The sequence below is a fragment of the Peromyscus maniculatus genome, chromosome 12, assembly GCF_049852395.1.
Source record: "Peromyscus maniculatus bairdii isolate BWxNUB_F1_BW_parent chromosome 12, HU_Pman_BW_mat_3.1, whole genome shotgun sequence".
NCBI lineage: Eukaryota > Metazoa > Chordata > Mammalia > Rodentia > Cricetidae > Peromyscus > Peromyscus maniculatus.
The window spans coordinates 14275051-14298731 of record NC_134863.1 but is presented as its reverse complement, the minus strand read 5'-3'; the positions used below and the strand labels follow the sequence as shown (position 1 = coordinate 14298731).

At 45.0% G+C, this 23681-nt stretch overlaps 1 protein-coding gene across 9 annotated transcripts in view; it reads left to right on the top strand.

Annotated features, from left to right (window-relative positions):
• Tbccd1 (TBCC domain containing 1) overlaps positions 1–23681 on the top strand; it is a 51352-nt gene that overhangs the window by 14470 nt on the left and 13201 nt on the right. For 2 of the 9 annotated variants that reach the window (XM_006985054.4, XM_042259087.2), the window contains exons 2-3: positions 7931–8309; positions 16882–17037. In XM_006985054.4, coding sequence (XP_006985116.1) covers positions 7974–8309; positions 16882–17037 — 492 coding nt within the window. In that variant the 5' untranslated portion in view covers positions 7931–7973. Of the gene's footprint in view, positions 1–4516; positions 4614–5257; positions 5963–7930; positions 8310–16881; positions 17038–23681 lie in introns of those variants that run through there. The other 7 variants (XM_076548621.1, XM_016003625.3, XM_076548620.1 and 4 more) reach the window with 6 other exon arrangements.

Genomic DNA, 23681 nt, shown 5'->3' with positions numbered 1-23681 from the left:
CTGACAGAAGCTTTGTTCCTCATGAGCGTCACGAACAAGGCTCCACTGTCTTGATCTCTCAGCGTTGCTTTCTTCCGGCCTCCACTCGAATGGCTTACTCCATTCTCTTTCCAGCATTCAGTGCTTTTCCAGCCTGGAGTTCTGAAACTTTAACATTCCACAAAACGAAAGCCTAAAGGCCACGTGGTCAGGTTACTGCAGCAATGACTGTACTTCTTGGTACCATTTCCTGTGTTACTTTCTTTTCTGTTATTGTGATAAAAATACCCTGCAAACAAAACAAAACAAAACAAACAAAAAACAATGGAGGGAGAAAGGGTTTATTTTGGCTCACAGTTCCAAAGGGATCGTCTGTCATATCCAGGAAGGCATGGCAGCAGGACAGGGAGGTGGCTGACCACATTGCATCTATACTCAGGAAGCAGTATTGTGAAACAGCAGGCGCCATACCTGTACACACACACACACACACACACACACACACACACACACACACTCACTTAAAAAGCCATTCCCAGTTCAAACAGTTCAGTGACAGACTATTCCCTGATTATCATAGTTTCTTGTATTGGACCATTACTAAGGCCTCCATCTGTATACCATACTATGAATTTTCCTTTCAGTATTAAAGGCTGGACCTGATAGTCAGGTATCTATCACTTCTTCCTCATCCTCAGTGTTCACTTACTGTGGGTAATTGGAACCCCATGAGGGGCTGTGTGGGACTAAGTCAGAAGTTGTTACCTGGGAGCTGGGTACTGCCTAGGTACAGGCCTGACCCTGATGCATGTTGTCAGAATGTGGACTTGGGATTAGGAAAGCAGTTGAGTGTGTTTTGGGGGGGGGGGGATTTAATGGGCCATCATGGTTGGAGCATGGAAGACAGTGCTGAGGGAGATTTGAACTGGGGTGGGGGGATCCAGCCCAAGAAGTTTCAGAGGAGAAGACTATTAGGAAGTGGCCTAGAAATCATTCTTGTGATATTTCGGCAAAGAATGTGGCTGCCTTTTTTGACCTTGTCCAGAGAATCTGCCTGAGGCTAAATTGAAGAGTTTTGGATTAATGGCACTGGCAGAGATTTCAAGACAGCCTCGTATTGACTGTTGTATGGTTGTTAGTGGTCACATTTATGCAGGTCCATAATGAAAAGGAGCAAGCTGAGCAAGGAAAAACACAAAATGTACAGTTCAAGTGGAAAGGAGCACCAGGATGTGTAATGGAGCTAAGTTCAGCGCTCAAGAAGGTGGTTTAAAGAAAAGCCTGTTGTTCAATGGAATAAAGGGAATGATGGCCTCAGGGCAAGACCCCACCCAGCTAAGCTTCTGACTTGTGGGAAGGAATTAAAGAAGAGCTTAAGAAGTGAAGGAAACGTCAAAAACAGCAGAAAGCTGATGAAAATGTAATTGAAGGAAGGGGCTATGTTCCAGCCCCAGCAGAACTTGGCAGCTTCGGCCATGTGGTTCTGGCTTTAGAATCAATGGTACAAGAAGCGGGTTGTGGACTGTACCTATGTGACTAAGGAAAGCTGCTGAGGTCAGACATGTCAGGGTGTCCCTGCATGGAGGCCCAGAGAGGCCATTGTGTGAAGCTGTGAAGGTGAAGCCTGGATGGCCTTGGAGAACCGAAGACATTGGAGACAGATGCCAGAGTCTGGGATACTTGCCGAGGAGAGCTGCTAACAGGGAGTGGAACCAGCTCAAGAGAAAGAAGTGTGTTGCAGTCAGCAAAGCTGAATGGAGTTGGAGATCAGACAGGGAAATGGAGATTTTGGAGTTTGCCTTGCTGGTTTTCGGTCTTGCTTTGGTCCAGTATCTCCTCAGTGTGCTCCCTTTCCTCCATTTTGGAACGGTAATGTATATCCTGTGCCACACATGTGTATGTTGAAGTTTATGCGGGAAGCAGAATGTTAAGTGGCACCTTTCACCCTCTTTCCTTCAGTTAGGAGACTGCCATGAGTCTCAGAAGAGACTTTGAACTTTTAAACATTATTGAGACTGATGGACTATGGGGACTTTTGAAGTTGGACTGAATGCATTTTTGCATTGTGATATGGCTACAGGCTGATGGGGGGAGGTCAGGGAGTGGAATGTGGTGGTTTGAAGAAGAATGGCCCCCATAGGCTCCTAGGTTTGAGTACTTAGTCATCAAGGGAATGGCACTACATGGGAGGGATAAGGAGGTGTGTCCTTTTTGGAATAAGTGTGGACTTGTTTGCAGGGAATGTGTCACTGAGGATGGGTTTTGAAACCAAGCCAGGACCAGCAGCTCTCTTCCTGCTGCCCGTGGTTCTGGATGTAGAATTCTCAGCTCCTTCTCCAGCACCATGTCTGCCTGTGTGGTGCTATTCTCCCTACCATGACAGTGGACTAAACCTCTGAAACTGTAAGCAAGCCCCAGTTAAACGCTTTCCGTTATAGGAGTTACCATAGTTCACAGCAATAGAACACCGACTAAGGCAGCTATTTACTACAGATTTAATATGTACTCTACCCCTCCCCCTGCCACCATAAGAAATGTCAAGGCAACACCTCCATCTCGTCAGCTCTCACTGCCCCCTTTCCTGCCAGTTCAGAGGGGAGTGTGGATATCCTCTGCATGCCTTTTTCTTGTAATTCTTTTGATGACAATTTTTCTGGGAAGACAGCTCAACCCCAGTTCATGTCTTATTGTCTAGATAAGGGGCTAGGCTACAGTTTGCTTTAAAGCCCTGTCCCATACATGCAACATGGAGGGATTGTAGTATATTCCCTAACCCATCAGCCATTTTGGGATTGTCTCCATACATAAGTGGACCCCATGTGTCAAGATGGCATGCCACTTCATACATCATCAAGGAAGATGGCCACCTTGAGATCCACCCTGCCCATCCATCAGACACAGCAGATTTAGTGGTATGTCTTTTACCCACAGCATATATACTGGAAGACATGCCATCCTGTGCCACATTTGGAAGGGTTGTCCAGGTGGAGTCTCCACCCTCAAAGAGCCAGCTTCAAAGACAGTGCAAATGCTCCTCACAATGTCATCTTTAGTTCCGTTGTGCCGAAGGTTTGGGCAACAAGTATTGTGTGAACTTTTCTGGGAGCATGAATAGATGTCTGTTTATGCCGGATAGGGTACCAACAGTAGACCACCACCACCACCACCACCACCACCACCAATGACACAAAACAACTGTATACAAGTCTAGCATGATAACCAATACATTTATGGGAACATGAGTGAGGGGTTTGAACAGGAGCACGGGCAACTTATAAAAGACTGCATCTTGAGGAAAATCTCTCTCCCTCTCAGCAAGTGTTCACTGCCTGTCTGTCTTCAGAGAGGACTAGACTTGAGCCTTTCCATGCTTTCCAACCATTAACTGCCTATCCTCAGGGAGGGGCAGGCCTCAGGAGCCTCTGCACCCTCCATTGGAGAACACCTGTGGACCCGACCTTGTACAGGTCTTCTGCAAATGAACTCTGCTGACGTGAGTTTAGAGACCACCAGCCACACCATGCTTAGAGGACAGCAGTCCACAACTGGTAGTTATGATTAGTGCTGGGTTGACTAAAAAAAATAGAGGGGGAAAAAGTAAATAGAATGAGTGAGCAGTGGGTACAAGAGGGAAGAGGATGCTGTTTAGGCTAAAGATGGAATGAAAAGAGAGAGGTAAAGAAATGTAGTCACATAACCTTAAATAGTCTGCACTCTCAGGAGATTCAGGGACCCCACAAACAGGCCAGCCTGTGTTCTTTGAGAAAGTGTATCAAAATAAAAGTGGGAAAGAAAGAGAGAGAGGAAAAAAAAGACAGGACAGGAACAAAGAACACTGGGTATTGAATAAAGTGATAAATGTAAATGGGGGAGGGGGAGCTGGGCGAGGTGCCCACCTAATGTAGTCTCTTGACTATTGCTGTTGTCAGCCTGGACTCTGTGTCCCTTCCTAGGCTCTCAGATGCCAGGCACACCTGTAGACAGTCATTTGCACGGTTGGGCCACAACTGATCCTGTCAGTTGGCTGTCTGTCCTTCCCGGGAGGAGTCACAGATAGGGGCAGACTTCTGGGCAGTCCTGAATTCAGAGGTCATGTGAATGCTGTTCTTATCACAGAGTTGGGTCTATCCTCATGAAGCAAGTGGCAGATACTGGCAGGTCCTTCCTGATGCTGGACACTGCTTGAAACCAGGCCGACTCTGGCTCCGCCTAAGTTTGCCATTTGCTGAATAGGCATTGTTGAAAAGTTCCTTCCCAGCAGTCTAGAGGAACTCTGCTGTTGAGGTTCAGCATAGTCTTAGGGCATTTTTTCCAGGTTCTGAGAGTGTTTGGGACAGAGTTGCTTTGGTAAATAAACACTGTGACTTAAGACAACTTGGGGAGGAAGGGCTTATATGACTTACAGGTAAAGGTCCATTGTATGGATGGAACACAACGGATGACGCAAGCCAAGAACCGAAGCAGAGACCATGGAGGACGCTTACAGGCTTGCTTCCAATGGCTTGCTCAGCCTGCTTTCTTATTCCATCCAGGTCCACCTGTCCGGGGATGGCACCGCTCACTTTGGGCTGGACCCTCATGTATCAGTCATTAGTCAAGAAAATGCCCCCATGGACATGTCCAGTGTGATGGAGGTAGTTCTTCAATTTAGATACCCTCTTCCTAGATGGCCTCAGTTTGTGTCAAGTTGACAAAAATTAACTACCACACACGGTATATCCCTTCCCCTTAAAAAATGTTTCCTTCTGAGAGTACTGTACGGTTTGTACTGTACTGTACCCTCTGTTTCAGGCTGTGGCCCCTCTCTCCCTGGGAGGAGAGGACTTACCTAAGAGGGACTATTGCTTTTTGTTGGTTTGTTTTTGTTTTTGAGACAGGGTTTGTCTGTAGCCCTGGCTGTCCTGGAACTCATTCTGTAGACCAGGCTGGCCTCAAACTCAGAGATCCTCCTGCTTCTGCCTCTGGAGTGCTGGGATTAAAGCCGTGCAGCGCCAGTGCCCAGCAGGACTATTATTTTTTATGGTCTAAGATCACACCTAGAGAAGCTGCAAAGAACTAGGAAAAGCAGGAGTATTAAAAGCCAAGTAATAGGAAGTTTTCTTCCTTGCCTGCCTTCTGGGTGGAATCTAAAAAGCTTCCTGAAGGCTGTAGCTTGGCTGGAAGGTTAGCAGAATTAAGGAGTTCAAGCCACGGCTCTGCTTCATTCCCAAAGGATCTGACGCTCCTTCAGCTTCTGGCTGGGTAATACTGCTGAGTTCTCCTTTGCACGCCTGGATTTAGTTTACGGGAGCTCTTGAGAGGACACGTCTCCGCCCCTGAGCAGCTCAAAGTGCCCTAAGCAGTGTAATTACCCAGCACAGCGCGTTAACTTCACCGGCCGCAGGGGAGGACCACAGTTCCCACCCCCCGGGCTCAAGGGGCTCGAGGGCGCAGCGCCAGAAAGTTCCCAGCCCCGGGAGCCAGGTGGCCGCGGTCGCTCTAGCCGCGGTCCGCCCGCCGGGGCTCTGTGGTGGGAGGCCCGGCGCTTGCGCAGTGCGCGGCGCTGGCGGCGGGGCGCGGAGAGGGCTTGGTGGTGAGTGCTGCGCGGGTAACTGTCCAGCGGCCTCCGGGGAGGGTGGCTTGGCTGCCCCGGAGCCCGGCTCGGCCTGCGCCCTCGGCTAGTCCGCCGCCTCCACGCGGGCCCTCGGCGCGGGCGGCGGACCTCGGGGAGCGTCCCGGGCCCTTGCCCGCCCTGCCCGCCCGCCCGCGCGAGGCAGCGCCGCCCAGGTAGCAGCCCCCCACCCCCACCTCCACCCCCACCCCCCGGGTTTGTGCCCACCAACCGCCCCCGGTGAGCCCAGCCACGGTAACGGGTCGGCAGCATCCGGCACCTGTTGCCCTGAAGACACCCTCTTTCCGTTCCGGAGAAAACCCAGGGTTTCCTCACAGTGCTGTACTCAGTCATCGCTGGATCGGAGCGGACCGCCATAGCCGTTACTTCCCGGTAGCCGTGGACCCCTTTGTGGTGGTTAAAGGCCTCTGTCTAAGGGTGTCGTTCTCTTCTAGACTAAGTTTTAGAATTTCCCAAAGTTGTAGCCATGACGTTCTCAAAGCAGACCAGAACCCCAAACCAGAGTGTGCCAACTAAACATGATTCTAGACAAGTCCTCTAACTTGTCAATGATTCTTGTCCGAAGTGAGGGAAATTGTGTGAATGAAAACGCAGGTGATTGTGTGAATGAAAGGAGGTGAAAGATGCTGCTTTTAGCTTCCTGCTTCCCACATAAACTCCCTGCAGGGTACATAAGTACTCCGTCAAATATATATATTCATATACATACATATATATGTTTATTTTATGTGTATGGATGTCTTGTTTGCGTGTATGACTATGCACCATGTGACCATGTGCGTGTAGTGCCCTCAGAGGAGGGTGTTGGATCCTCTAGGCCTGGAGTTACAGATGGTTGTGAGCCGCCATATGGATGCTGGGAATTGAACCCGGGTCCTTTGGAAGAGCAGTCAGTGCTCTTCACCACTGAGCCACTTCTGCTGCCCAGTTACTTCCTTTTTAAAGCGAAAATACACCGTTTTTCATTGGTCATAAGGAGAGTTCTTTTCAGGTGATGTTGATTCCAAGGCGTGCTCAGTGAGATGGATGTTTTGGCTAGACGATGAGGCAGTTTGAGAGTTGCCCTGGGAAGGGCTATATGTCAGAAATTCCAGAAATGCCATTTTTAGTGCACATCTAAAAATCCCTGGGAAGCAATTCATAGTGCATAATATGCAGAGAGAGATAATCAGGACATTAAATGTAATAGTTGAAACGTCTGAACTTTTTAAAATAGGAATTTTAAAAATAAAGGAGAGTAAGAGGTAGATGGGTCCCTCTGTCCATCACTGTCAGCAATCATCAGTATTTTGCCATCTTTTTATGAAAATTGGAAACTGTTAAGTGTTGAAAACTAAACTGTAGTACATTTGGAATGCTGAGATACCTTGAGAACACTTCAGAATTGTATATATGGACCACAGCCATGAATATTCAAAGCCAAAGTAGCATGCAGTCCAGAAAAAAGACAAGGAAGCACCGTAAGACATCAGCTAATTTCCCTTTCGTGGTGGGAACCTGAGTGACCCTCACTGGTGTTATATTGCCGTGTTTAACAACTCTGGAAGTGCTGTGACTGATCTTCACAGCAGCATGGCAGAGCCAGTTCACAGCGACAGAGAATTCATTCATTAATGCTTTCACTTACCTTGACTGTGTTTGCAGCCACATTCTTGACTGCACCTGGAATTAGTGTTTGGTGTTGGGCCTTATGGTCAGTCTTCATATTCAAATCTTTAAGGATAGTTTTTAATTTTAATTACTTTTATTTAGTTAGTTGGAGTGAGGGGAGGTGTAGGGATTAGAAGATAAACTTCAGAAATGGGTTTCCCTCTTCAACAGTCCTGGTGGTTGAACTCAGGTCGCCAGGCTTGGTGGCAAGAGCCTTTGTCCCTGAGCCATCTTGCTGGCCCTGTATTTCCAAATCGTTACTAGCCAACTGTCTTCAAGGTGTAATTGATATTTCTGTAAACATTCATTCCACTTATTTCTACCGATGTTTCCCAGCAGGGTACAGCATAGTACCCTATGACAGGATGACACCCCCCCCCCCCACACACACACACATCATTCCTTTTCCTCATTGTCCAGGCAGGAATATAGCCCAGACTGTGTGCATTTACATACTTTCCTAAAACAACCATTTCAAACAATTGAAATGATGATGAACTCAGTTTTGTTTTTTTCTCAAATAGATTGCAATGGACTTTGACCAAAAGTCCATTTTGCTTTTGGTGAGGGCCAGAGCTTCTGTTAAACCGAGGATACACACATTTAAAGATGGTTAAGGGGGGAATCACTCTCCAAGACAAGGGGTGAATGAGCTTTGTTCCATGTCTATAAAGAAACCTTATTTCGTAGGTATGCAAAGAAGCCGCTTTGTCCTGATGACTTCAGAGATACTATGGATCAGTCCGGAGTTCTCCTCTGGGTAAAAGCAGAACCGTTTATAGTGGGTGCCCTGCAAGCCCCACCCCCCTCCAAATTCAGCCTTCACTACCTTAGGAAGATAGCCTCCTATGTGCGGACTCGGGCCACAGAAGGCGCCTACCCACGCCTGTACTGGTCCACATGGAGGCGCATTGCATGCGGAAAGCTGCAGCTGGCCAAGGAACTAGCGTGGCTGTACTTTGAGATATTCGATAATCTTTCGGTGAGGACACCGGAGGAGCGCCTGGAGTGGTCTGAAGTTCTGTCCAACTGCACGACCGAAGAAGAAGTGGAAAAGAAAAGAAATCAGGTATGGCTGATGTGTGTGTAGCCACTCTGAGAAGGAATCCATTCTTAAATCAGGTATGGATGATGTGTGTGTAGCCACTCTGAGAAGGAATCCATCTAGTTTGAGGTTTTAGGTTGTTAGCCATTGTGATTTTAAAGTGCCATTTGAATGTTAACATTTCCAGCTGTGATCAGTGAATTAGTCCTTTTACTTACTAGTCCATAGTTACCCACTCCTGAAGGAACCATGAATTGGCAGCTCTTCCATTGACTTTAAACATATTTTGGGCCAGTGAACTGCTGCTGTTACAGGTAGAGGCCCCTGAGTCTGCTGTGTGCAAGAATTAAATAATTATTATGACTGTATTTATTAATTTGCGCACTTTCTGTTGCTAATATGATAATGCCACAGACTGTTTTAAAAGAGCTTTATTGTGGCTCATAGTTCTGGAGATCCAAGGTCAAGAGGCCACTACAGCAGTGGTTCTCAAACCTGTGGGTCTCAACCCCTTTGGAGTCAGATAACCCTTTAACAGGGGTCACCTAAGATCATTGGGAAACACAGATACGATTCATACAGTAGCAAAATTACAGTTACAATGTAGCAATGAAAATAATTTTCTGGTTGTGTGTCACCATGAGGAACTGTATTAAAGGGTCGCAGCATCAGGAAGGTTGAGGACTACTGGGCTGTACCATTCTTGCTAGTAGAGAGCTGAAGTAGTACAGGAGGGCATCACATGGTGAGAGACATTTTTTCCCTGTGTGTGTACAATAGTCTCGCTTCCTCTTACAAAGCTTCCAGTATTGAATCTCAGGGCTCTGATCTGATTGTTTAATCCTAATCACCTCCTAAGTTCCTCCCGACACTATAGTCACATTGTTTTTACCCTCTTAGTGCCTCACCATGAGGATGAATTTCAACATGAATTTTCAGAATGGACAAATCATATTCAAGCCGTAGCATTCTGCTCTGTCTCTTGCTCCACACAGCCCATATGCTCACAGAATCATCTTCCGTAAATAGTCCCACAGTCTTAACTTATTCCAGCCTCAGTTAAGAACTCTAGCGTCTCATTTGAGATTCAAGGCAAACTCTTCAGTTGTGAGGCTGTAAAATCAAGTTATCTACTCAGAATATATAGTGGGACAGGCTATGGAGTAGGTAAATACTTTCATCCCCAAGGGAAAGTAGTAACTGGCCAGGTGTGGTAGCACAGGCCTTTAATTAATTCCAGCACTCAGGAGGCAGAGGCAGGTGATCTCTTTAGGTTTGTGGCCAGCTGGGTTGACAGAGCAAGTTCCAGGACAGCCAGGGCTATTAATACAGAGAAACCCTGTCTCGAAAAACAAAAAAAAAAAAAAAAAGAAAGAAAGAAAAAGAAAAGTAGTATTGGCCCAGAGCACATCCTTACACCATCAGGGCAGGGCAGACACAAGTTGTTAAAACTCCAAACTCTCTTGTCTTGGGTTGGAGTTGCACCCCTAAAGCCTCACGTAGCTCTTCCTCTGTGTCTTTGCTAGGCTCAGCCCATACTTCAGCTCTCAGTTTAGGGTCTCATGACTGCAGCTTTCTCAGGTTGGCACTGTAGATTGGTAGTTCCCAGTTACAGAGTCTTGGTGGTAGTCTCATGCTTCCGGTTTCATTGGGCATTGACCCTCTTTAGCAGGACCCCAAAGACAGGCCTCAGTGTGGCCTCTTAAGTTTTGCTTTGAAATCTGGGTGGAAGCTGCCATGCCTCCGTAGCTCTTGCATTGTGCATGCCTACAGTATGTGTTACACTAAGAGCTGACGTTAATGTTATCAGCTGTACCTGGGCTTCCTTGAACTTAGCCGAGGTGGCCAACGAGTGCTCTTCTGGAAAGCAGGGAGCAGAAAGTGAGAACTTAGGGAGCACGCTCTGAAACAGTTCTTTCCTGTAAGCCCCTGGCCTGTGTTGGAGAAGTAGCCCCACAGACTTCTGCGGTCCCTCTCCTATTGTCCTGATGCATCTGGCTTCATTTTATCCAGGCTGATCTCTTTTGCAAGGTTACTGGATGCACCCCTGCATGATTTTTCTTTGCTCTTTTGCGGATGACCTGCAAATCTTTCACATCCTTTTGCTTTGTTTCCTTTGAAATTTTGCATTCTATTCTTAGATGGTGCTTCTACACCCGTCTTGGTGCAGTTAATAGGTAACCCGGGGACAGCTTGACTGCTGTGTTGTGTCAGTATTTCTTCTGCCAGACACCCCGGTTCATCACTTGTAAATTCTGTCATCCATAAATCTCTAGGTGGGTACAGACACAGCCCTCTCACAAGAGCTAACTCAAGAGTCCTGGGAGAACTGTGTCTCCTCCAAGGACAGTACTCTCAGCAAGGCCTCCTGCTAGACCCCATCTCCTACAGGTCCTCCATCTTCTCACGTTTCCACCCTGGGGTCCAGCTTCAACTCACGACTCACTGGAGGACAAACTACATCCAAACCATAGCAGCATCTCTGCCGCCAGGCACTCCATAAGCTAGTAGGAACGACTGGTGTGTATAACGGCCACACGTTAAAGTTCAGAAATGGACTTGAACGTGATTCATTCTTGTGTAGGAATGACTTCACAGACTATATTAGTTATGTACAGCAGTTTAATTATAGTAACAGCAGCCTAGGCCAGTGACAGCTTGTTTCTCATTTGTCCCACACTCCTACGCGGCTGTACGTGATAGGGTGAGTCTCTGGCCCTTGTCCAAGCAATGGCGCAAGGAACCATGTTTCTCTATTTTGGAGTCACTTAGTGTTAAATGGCCTTGCTGAGGGGACAATGAAATAAAACAATGAAATGCAACGGCCTAGGGTCACAACAGTTGACTTCTTACTTCTTTACCCAGAGGCCGCATGAGCTGTGGCTCTCTTCCAGGTTGTGGTTGGCCGTGGGAAGAATTGCTTCTTTGTAGACCATGCCTGTTCTTATCACAGATGGGGAGAGCAACAGAGTGGGAGGAAGTGGATGCCTTTCCCCCCTCAGGATGAGATTGAGAAATAGGTCTTTACTGCGAAGCAGTCACCGCTGTAAAGGCCACAGACATATCTGTCACCTTCCTAAATCCCTCCTACAGCCATCATTAGTATTTTACTACTGCATATATTAAGCACACATAAGTTCTAACTCCTTAGAAAACTGTGTATTTATTGCAGTATTGTTAGCTGGGGGCATGGTGCTGTATTACAGACCTGAAGAACTAAATTACCTGTGCAGTTGAGACTTGGTTAGCTTTTGACCATTGTCTAGTTCCCTCTTCTAGCATTCGACAGTCACTGTGCTTCTGTGGACTTAACTCTTTAGATTTCACGTGTGCTGTGATTTGGGTGTGGTTGGAGTGTCTTCCACAGAATCCCATGTTGGATTTTAATGCTCATTGTGAGAGATTAAGAGGGCACAGACTTAGCCTGAGCAAGATTTGATGGCACAGGCCTGTTATCCCAGCTGTTAAACAGGCAGGAGGATCACAGGTTCAGGGCAGCCTGGGCTACAGAGTGAGTTTAAGTCTAGCCTGGGTAGCTTAGTCTCAAAATAAAAAATAAATAAAATACATATATAGTATGTATAAAAAGATTCTAATGACTCCACCAGACAAACATTCTCAGAAAAGTAGCAAGACAGAAGGACAGTGTGTACAATGAATAGTTTTTCTGTATACTAAGAACAAGCTTGCTGAAAAAGAAGTAAGGGGAAAAACCCAAGCAAACAACCTTGGATAAACTTACCAGAGGACGTGAAGGACTTCTACAATGACCATTTTTAACACTGAAAAAGGAAATGGAAGAAGACACAGAGAATAGAAAGGGCACCAATGCTCACAGATTAACAGGAGTAATATTGTAAAAAATGGCAATATTACCAAAAGGGATCTACAAGTTCTATACACTCAAAGTTTTGTGATGTTCTTTATAACACTAGGAAAAAATTCATATAGAAGCACAAAAGACCCTGAATAGCTGAAGCAGTTCTGTGGTGAAGGAGCAAGGCTGGAGATGCCACAATGGCTGATCTCAAATTCTAGTAAGGAACCATAGTAACAAGAACAAACGTGTAGACTAATAGACAGACAGAGGACCCAGAGAAAAGCCAAGCACGGCTACAGCCACCTGATCTCCAACAGAGGCGTCAGAAGCACAGGGAGAAATGGTATCATCTTCAGTTAGTGGTACCCGGAAACTGGATATCCGTGTGTGGAAAAATAACAGTGGGCCCTGTTTTCTGAATAAAACCAGTGAAAAATGCATCAAATGCCTGAAACTCTAGGAGTGTCAGAGGAGGCCAGCGTCAGGTGTAGACACAGACAAGGACTTGCTGAAAAGGACTCAGAACACAGGACATAAGCTCAAGAATTGATGCTGGGGATGTGTGAGGTTTAACACTACACAGTAGGGAAGGAAATACTCAGAAGAGCGAGGAGACCGTCACAGACGGAGAAATGCAGACCACACAGCTAGCTCATGGGGTTGATCACTACAAAGAACTGAGGAAATTCAACCAAATGAACAACACAGCCAATACATGAGTAAAGGAATTGGATAACAAGTCCCAAAAAAATGTAAGGGGCAATAAATATATGAGGAAAATGTTGTGTCTTTAGCCATTGGGGAAATGCAAATTCACAGTGCTTTGAGAATCCAGCTTACCACAGTCGGAATGGCTGTAGTAATGACAAGTGACAAGGAGCACTGATGAGGACATGGGAAAAGAGGAATCCTCACGTCCTGCTGATGGAATGGAAACAAGCCGCCATGGAAACCAGCAGGAAAGTGCGTACCCAAGGGTGTCTTAAGTGGGCATACCAAGAGAGGGTAAACACTACTTAGTAGTCAGGATACAGAATCTATCTAGTTGTCCACCAATAGATAAATGAATAAAGAAAATGTATATATACCTAATGGAATTTTATTCAACTGTAAAAGAATGAAAGTCTATAGTTATTACTAGTACGTATGATTCATGTGTAAGATAGTGTCATAACAAAGCCTGTTGCTTCATATAATGAGTATGCACTAATAAAATTAAAAAATCACACTCTAAAACCTAATCTAACTACAGTGTTTAGAGATGGGGGCCTTTGGAAAGTGATTAGGATTAGATAAGATCATTAGCGTAGACTTAATATTGATGGATTTGTGAGAGAGATAGAACAGACAGATAACATTCCACTCCCACTCTGGCCATCTGATACTCCCAGGCCACTTTGTGACTCTGGCCGAAGAAGACCACTACCGGATGGATTCCTTGTACTTGCAGAACTGTGAGCCAAAGTAACTTCCCTTTTTACAAAGTAGGTTGCCATGCATATTTCATTATACTACCAAAAGTAGACTAATACTCCATACAAAGGAAGTCATGTTTATCTTTCTGTGTCTGCCTTACTTTGCATGTGTTTTGTTCCTATCCATGGGTAGGGCTCTATAGGTCTCTGGAAAGATGGAACTCAGACAGAGAGAAGTACAGTTGCCCTGGCCCTGCCAAATAGGACCCGAATCTTTGGTTTCTGTTTCTTCAGTTTTGTGGGCCAGTCTTGAAGTGGCAAGTATGAATTCATCTTCATTCCATTGACTGTTACTCATAGTAACTCCTAATATTAGCTGCAGCAGAGACTGGGAAATGAATGGCGCCTGTATGTGTGCCCTGGGAGCAGAGAAGGACTTAGCATCTATCCAGTGTCAGTGTCGGCACCATGGGCTAATAGCTAAAGACAGTTTTGGAAACTGGAGTTTTCCCCACAACCACTAGGTGGAGGTACTGCAGTGGTTAGATGCTAGGTAGAGTAGTAGTGCCTGGACATGAAGGTGAAGAAAATGTTAAGAACCATCCACATTTTCTGAGTACTTCTTCTGGTTGCTATGGATATTAAAGTAGAAAAGGAAGACTCTACTGTCTCATGGGAGACTGCCTGAAGCTGTAATGATTGTTAAACTAGCTGTATAAAATAAAGGAATTTATGCTGTGAAGAAGGCAATCTATGAAAATAATTGTTACTGGTGATCAGGGCCCAGCTTGGGTGTTTCTTTATCCAAGAATTGAAAATAAGGCTCCTGCAGGTTTACAAAAGAAGCAAGGTAATTTTATTTGGAGCAGAACAGTAGTGTGGATCAGGAGGGATACATTGTCAAGACTGACAGCAGGCCACAGGACTGAAGACATTGAACGGCCCTGGGCTGTAGCCTAGGCCTTCTTATGGAGTATGAGAGAAGGAAGGGCTGGAAATAGGGTGGGTCTCCGTTTTGATTGATAGATTGGATCCTGTATTCATTTTTCCTACTGCATGTGAACTTCCCCACAGTGCATCAGATTTTAATCCAGTGCATCTGATTTACTATCCAATTATGCATAGGCATAAGATGGTAAATAGAGGATTCTCCCTTAAGGGTTTCTAGAGATCACAATTTTATCTTATTCTGCATATATCCAAAACCAGTTCAGGCTGGATCAGCCCTTCTAGTCCTTATACCTATATACATTGGGGCCATGCTTGAACAGAAACTGTAGATTTCATTGTTACTGGGGCAGGGAAGCACACCGTGTTATTCAGATATGGAGTGTGAGTAACCTGGTACAGGTGGGGGTTGAGTCCTGAGGTCGCTAGGCACAGTGTTTAGAGAAGGGCTGTGCGTGCATAGTGTGTCAGGTGAAGGAATGTTTGGAGAAGGCTGTGAGTGCATAGTGTGTCAGGTGAAGGAATGTTTGGAGAAGGCTGTGAGTGCATAGTGTGTCAGGTGAAGGAATGTTTGGAGAAGGCTGTGTGTGTATAGTGTGTCAGGTGAAGGAATGTTTGGAGAAGGTGGTGTGTGCATAGTGTGTCAGGTGAAGGAATTAGGCTCTAAGTGTGCTGTTACATGATGGAGGTACCCACAACCTCATGGGGGCCCCAAGCTGCATTAGTTCCTGTGCTTGCCTGCCTCAGTGTGATTCCTCATGTGTAATCTTCTTAAAACACTGAGATGAAGAATTGTTAATGGATGCCAGGAGGCAGGGGAGAGGTGAAAGGTGGTAAGAAGGAGATCTTCTGGTTGATGTTCTCTTCCTGCACAGTTTCAGTGTAGAGATCCTAGCTGGGATCCTGGTCTAGTTTAAAGATGGGAAGCTGGGTGAAGCATGTGGGGGATCGGTGTTGTTTCTTACATCTCTGCAGAAAGTTTAAGAATGTAAAGAAAGGGGTAGTTTAGCGGGTAGAGTGCTTGCCTCGCATTGCCACATCCCTGGGTTCACTCCCTGACACTGAATGAACTGGATGTGGTAGTACATGCCTCTAACCGCAGCACCAAGGAGATGGGGGCAGGAGGGTCAGAAGTTCAAGATCGTCTTTGGCTGCATAGCAAATTAGAGGCCAGCCTTGGATACATAAAACCCTTTCTAACTTTGTAAATGTATTGACTTCACAGTTGATGCTCGGTTAACTGGATTTGGGTGATCTGGGAATCTGTTTTTCAGCTTCTTGGGTATGGGTTGCTCTCTATTGCTATGTTAAAACACAGGCCAAAACCAATGTGGAGAGGAAAGGACTTGTTGGCTTAGAGGTTACAGTCCATCCAGGAAAGCCAGGGCAGGAACTCAAGCAGGCGCCTAGAGACAGGAGCTGAAGCAGAGACCAGAGAGGGTGGTGCTTGCTGGTGTGCTCCTCCAGCTTGCTCAGCGTGTGCTTTCTTACTCAACCTAGGACCACCTTCCCAGGGCGGACGCGACTCAGGGTGGGCTGGGCTGTCTTCTGTCAATCATTAATCAAAAAGATGTCCCACAGGCATGGCCACAGGTTACAATCTCAGGGTCCTCTAGCTCTTGTCAAGTTGACAAAAGACTAACTAGCACACTGGGTTAGAAATCTTAGCCAGAGATTTCGGAGGGTCTGAGTATGGACCCAGGCACGTCACTTCACTGTTTCACTCCTGTGTGTATTGGGATGGGAATGTGAAACTCGTGAGCTTCGAACCACACCCTTCCTCAAACAGGATGACAGAGAATAGTAGTGACTTTTGGTTTTGGTTGTATGTAGTTTTGTTTATTTTAAACGATCTCACTGTGTAGCCCAGGATGGACTCAGACTCACGATCCTTCCTCCTTAGCTTGCTGAGTGCCAGGATTATAGATGTGCAGCCAGACCAGCATTTTCTTTAAGTCAAACGTTTTAAGAATTTTACAAGAGCCGGAGGCCCATTTGCCTCCAAAATGCACATGCATAAGGAACTGAGCAGCTCTGGTGGCCGCACGGATACCGGCTTCAGTTACTAGATTGGTGTCCTGGATTTTCTTGGTCAGCCTATGAACCTCATGCTTTATTGAACTTCCTTCTTTTCTCCTTGCATCTGTTCATTTACTGTTGGAATTACTGAGGCTGCTTTTTCACCTGTACTTTTGGAAAGGACATTGGTTTTCAGAACAATTTCCTATAATTTCCTATGAAGTGACTCCAGTTACGTAGTTTAGAAATTCCTCTGTCTGGGCATCAAATGATAGCCATTTCTAAATTTGATGTTTTTAAGATCAAGAAGCCATGTAACCCTAGTTTACTATATACTGAATTGTAAGTGATACGTGTATTTTTAAGGTGTGTTCATCTTTTATTTCCTGGACAGCTTTCAGTGGATACCCTGCAGTTTCTGCTCTTCCTGTACATCCAACAGTTAAACAAAATCTCCCTGCGGACATCGTTGATTGGGGAAGAGTGGCCCAGTCCCAGAAGCAGACCGCAGTCTCCTAGCCTAACTGAAAGGACCAGTTGTCACAATAAGGTATTGCTCATATCTTGTAAAGGAAATGCTTCCCCTTCATTGCAAAGTATTTTGGAATGAAGCCAGGCATCATAGAGTATGCTTGTAACTCTAGCTCCTGGGAGGCTGAGCCAGGAGGGTTATGAGTTCAAGGCCAACCTGGGCTATTCAATGAGACTCTAGCTCAAAAACATACAAACAAACAAATAAACAAAAACAACTTTTGCCCCCTCTCCCCCCCTTAATTGCTTAAGTAATTTTTATGTGTTTTAACAACTGTCTCACATAATTAACTCTTCACATAATGAGTCTTCGAAAGGTCTTACTGCTTTTTCTTTTCCATTTTAAAGAAAAACAAGTATTTCCATCTGCTTTCTTGGTGTGGGAAGTGTGTTGAAAGCTATAAAGTGTAAACCATAGAACCATATGAAGGCTCTTTTTTAGTGTGGATGTGCCATAGCATGGCTGGAGGTCAGAGGACAACTTACAAAGGCCGGTTCTCCTCTTTCGCCATGTGGCTCCCAGGGCCTGAACGTGGGTCACCAGGCTTGGCAGCAAGCATCTTTATCTGTGGAGCCATCTTGCTGGCCCCAGGCACATCATCTTGTCTAGCCAATCAGTATTTCAGTATTAGGGTTGGGTTCACTGAAGTCTTTTCTTTCCCAGCTGCCTACTCAGTTCCTTTAGGCACTTGAAGCCAGCCATCAGGGAGGCAGTTTTCGGTCAGGTTGAGATGGGTTTCTCTGTCACTGAGCCAGAGTCCAGTGTCTTCAGCAATAGGATCTTCCCATGTAGTTATGGTGAGTAACCAGGGTCAAGGACAATAGCTTGTGTTGCTTGGGAGGCTTCTGAGGCCTCTGAGACCTGAGGTGAGATGAAATCTTCATGTAGTTTTCATCTGCATTCCCTTAGGACTTTTTAAAGTGTTTCCTAGCCATTTTCCTATCTCTTTGGAACTATTTTGTTGAATCCCATTACCTGTTTTTAATTGGGTTCTTTATTTTCTTTTTTTTTTTTTTTTTGGTTTTTTCGAGACAGGGTTTCTTGGTGTAGCTTTGCGCCTTTCCTGGGACTCACTTGGTAGCCCAGGCTGGCCTCGAACTCACAAAGATCCGCCTGCCTCTGCCTCCCGAGTGCTGGGATTAAAGGCGTGCGCCACCACCGCCCGGCGGGTTCTTTATTTTCTTAATATTTAATTTTTTGATTTCTCGGTATACTGTCGACCTTAATCCTCTGTCAGATAAGTAGCTGGCAAAGGTCTCCTCCTATTCTGAGAGGAGGAAATCTTTGCTTTCCTGTCAATTTCCTTTGCTAGACTTTTTATTTTCCTGGGATCCTGTTTGTTGATTGTTGGTCTTATTTCCTGGGCTATGGTAGTAGTATGCAACTTTAATCTTTAATAAACAGTAAAATTGCATGTATTCTGAAGGATTGTTCTAAAATTTTTTTATCAGTACAAGTCAACCCATTTTTTTTCCACAAAGAAATTGTATATTTGCTAAAAATACCTTAATTTTTAAGTTTGACAGTTCCTTAAAAGGGAGGATTTTGTCACACATTTCTTTCACTCTGGAAAATGGGAAGTGAACATAACAGTGTCCGCCAGTCACTTCCCTCGGTGTCCTCCAGCATGGCAGGCGCAGGCGGCCGGGCCGGCGTAGTGTACACCCCACACAACTGGAGACTTCACAAAGCAGCCTCAGTCAACAGGACAAAGTACTTCGGAGTTAGTTTTTCAGAAACAGCTATTATTATTACTCTCATTCCACAAAACTCTTGAAAACAATAGAAAAGAAGGGAAAATGTTGTATGAATAGGAAGGAAATCAGTTCCTAGCATTTGCCTTCTGAACTTTCTCATTCTTTTTTCTTAATAGTAATAATGTTTGGAATTCAAATTTCTGTCTGTCTGTCTGTCTCTGTATTTAAGGGGTGCACCATCTACACAGGGCATCTCATTGAGCCTAGGGCTTACTGCTTTGGGACTGGCCTGGCAGCCAGAAAGCCACAGTGACCCTCCTGTCTGCCCTGCTCCCCCCTCCCAGGGGCTCTACACTTCACAGTGAGTGCTGGGGGCCACATTCAGGTCCTCATGGTGTAGAGCAAGCCTCCGTTCACACTGGGCCGTCTCCACAGCCCTCTTCTGGTTCTCGCGTGTGTGGGTCTGTGTGGCGGCTTCTGTATCGGAGCACGCTGTGTCTCCAGCACTAGACACTGGAATTTTCTTCTTCTGTTTTTCCGCTTTCTTGGTACTGATTTTGCTTTCAAACCTCCTTTCATTCCCACGGCACAGAGTCCAGTGCCGTCATCCTTGCTTCCAATGGCTTTAGTCTTGGTGAAAGAATATTGCGTACATTTTGATGAAGATTGTTTTCAATATTAATTTCACAGTTTCCATTTACTCAACAATTTCATCTTGCTTAGCCCCCTACCTTTGAAAACATTTCTCCATCAAACCTGTAATGTTTTCTCTGTATCTAAGCTTGGGATTTCTTAATGTAGTTAGAATTTTTAAGTTCTCCTTCTAAGGAAGGTGTAGCAGCCACTGGAGCATATGATAACCCATCTTGATGGGCCACACCATTGTGTGCACCAACACTTGTGAGTGCAAGAGTGTATCACAGCAGCTTCTGAAGCCCATCTGGACAGTAAGCAAGACCATATTGTTCCAAATAGACCTGCCAAAATTCTGGTTGCTCAGAACAGTTGAGGCCCTGCTATTGCTCAACACTTGTGGAGATATCCCAGAATACCCAGAATTCTTAGGCTTAATTAAAGAGTGGTTCTGTTTCATATATTTTCTGAAGATCATTCTTTTTGTTTATTTGTTTGTTTGTTTTCCCCCTGAGCCAGAGTTTCTCTTTGTAGCAGTCCTGGAAGTTCTGAAACTCTCTTTGTAGACCAGGTTGGCCTCGAACTCACAGAGATCTGCCTGAGTTCTGGGATTAAGGGCATGTACCACCACTGCCTGACTCTGAAGGTCATTCTTAAAGGGATCCTTTATTATAAACCTGTAACTTTTCCCATTTTTAGTGTAGGTCAGACCATCTAATATGTAAGATCAAAATACTTCCCTTTATGGGAATAAATCCATTTCTGAATTTGTTCAGGTTGAACAGCTCACTGGTAGAACCATTCAGTAGAAGGAAGTCCGTTGTTACTGGGTTCCACTTTACAACACAGGTTGTGCGTATTAGTCAGGGTTCTCAAGGAGCAGTACCGATATTAAAAGGGATGTATTAGACTGCTTACCGGATGTAGTCCAGGTAGTCCAGCAATGGCTGTCTCACAGTAGAAAGGCCTAGAATCTGGTAATTATTGAGTCCATAAGTGCCACGGACTGGCCCATCAGGGGTACCACGACCATAAGGGACCAGGGCTTGGGTAGTCAGGAAGGCAAGGATTCGGCGAATGACAAACAGACAACACACTCAGAAGTGGTTTGAATCTGCTGCAATTTTACTTCTGCAAATCAGTAGTTTATATACAGAAAAGAAAACTATCAAGTCATACAGGGAACAACAAGAGCTTGGCAATAATTCCATTACATCATCTTTTAAAAAACAGCAAGCACACAATTATTAATCGGCACTAGACATATCTCTTCACCCACAAGAACTTTATGACCCAAAGAGCAGTCTGTGTTCTTTAAACTTAGTACATTTCCTAGACTTGTGTAGGCTTCTAGCAGCTGTGTCCTTCATCTTTATCTCAGCCGCTCGCTAGTTTATTATTCATTTTTACTTTTCTGGTTCTCATGACCCATTTAGCCAATTTGGATGCTGCAGATCCTCCCTAAGTCTTTCTTTAGTTCTTTTATCACATATCTCTTTTAATATAAAACCTTTTTACCTGCTGGAATATGAACTCTTGTACTTTTACACCTGTAAGGGGAGGGGGTTCTGCTGTAGTCCTTAAGTTTCCCATGCTGAACTTCCTCAACAGAGGGGTCCACCATCTGCCTCCTATGAGATAACATCTTTTGTCATAAATCACTTTAGTTGGGATTCCTAAAGGATCCTAGTGGGTGAGTGTTCATTCCCTAGAAGTGCCGGAACTATTATACTTTCTCTATCTAGCGGCTTGGGGTCTTTAAGGAATAGCTCATTCTGCTATTCCTAAATAAGGTCCATGTCCAGCTTCCCCTTTCCTCCATAGTTCACAACCCAAGCATTCATTAATTTTGGCTGTGCTTCATAGATTAATTAGAACATTATCAGAAAAGCAGTTATACAGAACCCAAAGCACAGAGAGCTCATGATCTGTGAAGCACATCTTATTTGAAAAGGAGGCATAACACGGGCACTCTGCCAGGGACCTCCAGGGAGCTTAGTCCTGTGGGACACGTATCTCCCGTCCGCTATTATTGACATAATTGTTTATGTCACACAGACGACACTGGAGTTGGTGTGGCACATAAGGCTGCATGTCTCTGCAGTCCCATTCTGGTGCTGTATCCTGGAGGATTCCCGGAGAGCTGCTGGTCTTTAGTCTGTGCTGGAATCCTGAAGAAGTTATATTTAATCCCAGCCTCAGCCAGGGTCGAGTGAGGGTAAGCAGGCACAAAGCAAAGCTTCCTTCTAGGTCCTCTATTTGGATTGCCACCAGAAGGAGTGACCCAGATTTAGGGTGGACCTTCCTACTGCAAATAATTAATTAAGAAAATCCCTTAGAGATGTGCCCAACCGCTTGGGTTTTAGTTGATTCCAGATGTAGTCAGGCTGATTCCAGATGTTGTTAAGCAGCTATGATAGTATGTCATTGCCATGCGATTTGGAAGAATTTCTATCAGTAAGATGTTATAGCCTTGCCCTCTGTGACCAGTAGGCAACTCTAGTTTCTATACCATTTTTGATATATTGTTTATTCTCTCTAGGTGCAAATTGTTCTGCAAGATGTCTGCTTGCAGAGTTGTCTTTCAGCCTCAGCTGCTTTTAAAGAGGTGTTCTTCACACAAGTAGCTGACCCTCCATCTTCTGCCCAGTGCAAACTTCTGCTTTCACCTTAAAATAAATTTCTTACTTCTGTATTGTCAGTAAATGTTTGATTGTGCACCTAAGTTTATATATCTATATATCTGGGGTTATGTAAAAATTTCTCAGACAAATAAGTAGGAATAGAAAAAGTTTAAGAAGCACTGTGTTAGGGAGAGATGACTCAGCAGTTAAGAGCACAGGACCTAGGTTTGTTTTCTAGCACCCACATGACAACTCATCACTGTCTATAACTTGAGTTCTATAGCATCCAACACTCTTTTCTGGCCTCCACAGGCACCAGGCATGTACACGATGCACAGACATACATGCAGGCAAATACCCATGCACTCGGGAGGCAGAGCCAGGTGGATCTCTGTGAGTTCGAGGCCAGCCTGGTCTCCAAAGCGAGTTCCAGGAAAGGCGCAAAGCTACACCGAGAAACCCTGTCTCGAAAAACCAAAAAAAAAAAAATAATAATAATAATAATAATAATAATATTTTTTATAAAAAGAAGAAAAAGGTCCTTTGTTGAATTGTTGTCTTGCTGGCTTCTAGCCTAGCTGAGGAAATAGTGAGCTCCAGGTTCATAGAGAGTTGCTGCCGCAAAACAAATGGATAGAAATAATAGAGGACATGTGACGTGCTCTTTGGACCAGCACACACATGCGCGTACGCTCATGCACAAAGACATATATATGAATAAATAAGTAAGTAAATCCTTTTTTAAAGTCCTATGTAATAGCATGAGTGGGCTTTTAAAATTTAATTATCTTTCCTTTTTTTGGGGGGGGGAATTTTGTACACGAATTCTATATTTACATGAGTTCCACCTCTCCCTCTTGTCCCCCAACGCCTCCCACTATGCCCCTTTGGATTCATGGTCTCTTTGTAATTATTGTTGTTACGTGTGTGTGTGTGTGTGTGTGTGTGTGTGTGTGTGTGTGTATCCATTTAGTGTTGTTCATATACACACACACATATACACACATACACTCATGTGTGTGTGTGCACATACATTGTGTGTGTGTTTAGGGCTGACTACTTAGGGTTGGATAACCTCTCTCAAGAGGGCTTGTCTCTAGAGAAAAATGACTCTCAGCAGCTCTTTGATTACCTGTACCTTTTTAATCTATGGGTGAGGCCTTGTGAAATTTTCTCCACCCACATTGGTATTTCAACTGGTATCATTTTGCAGGTCTTTTTTGTTTTTGTTTTTGTTTTTTGAGACAAGGTTTCTCTATGTAACAGCCCTGGCTATCCTGGAACTTACTCTGTAAACCAGGCTAGCCTCGAACTCACAAAGGTCCACTTGCCTCTGCCTCCCAAGTGCTGAGTTTAAAGGCATGTGCCACCACCACCTGGCTGCAGGTCTTTTTTAATGCAACTGTGTTGTTAATATTTCATAGATAAAACTTCTCTATCATGTCTAGAAGATAATATCTTGCAACAGACATCCTGGTCCTCTGAATTACAATTGTTCTGCTCATTTTGCCACAATGTAAAGCCTACAGACCACGACAGTGTTTGGCCTGGCAGGATATCTCCAGAGGTACAATAGTGGCACTAATCTAGGAGGAAACCAACAACTGGATTAAGGGAAAGAATTCCTCCTTGGTAAATAGCCAACTAACTCCCTGTAGTTAGAGCAGTCACAGACCTTAGAGGAGAGCCCACTCCTGCCATTATCCTA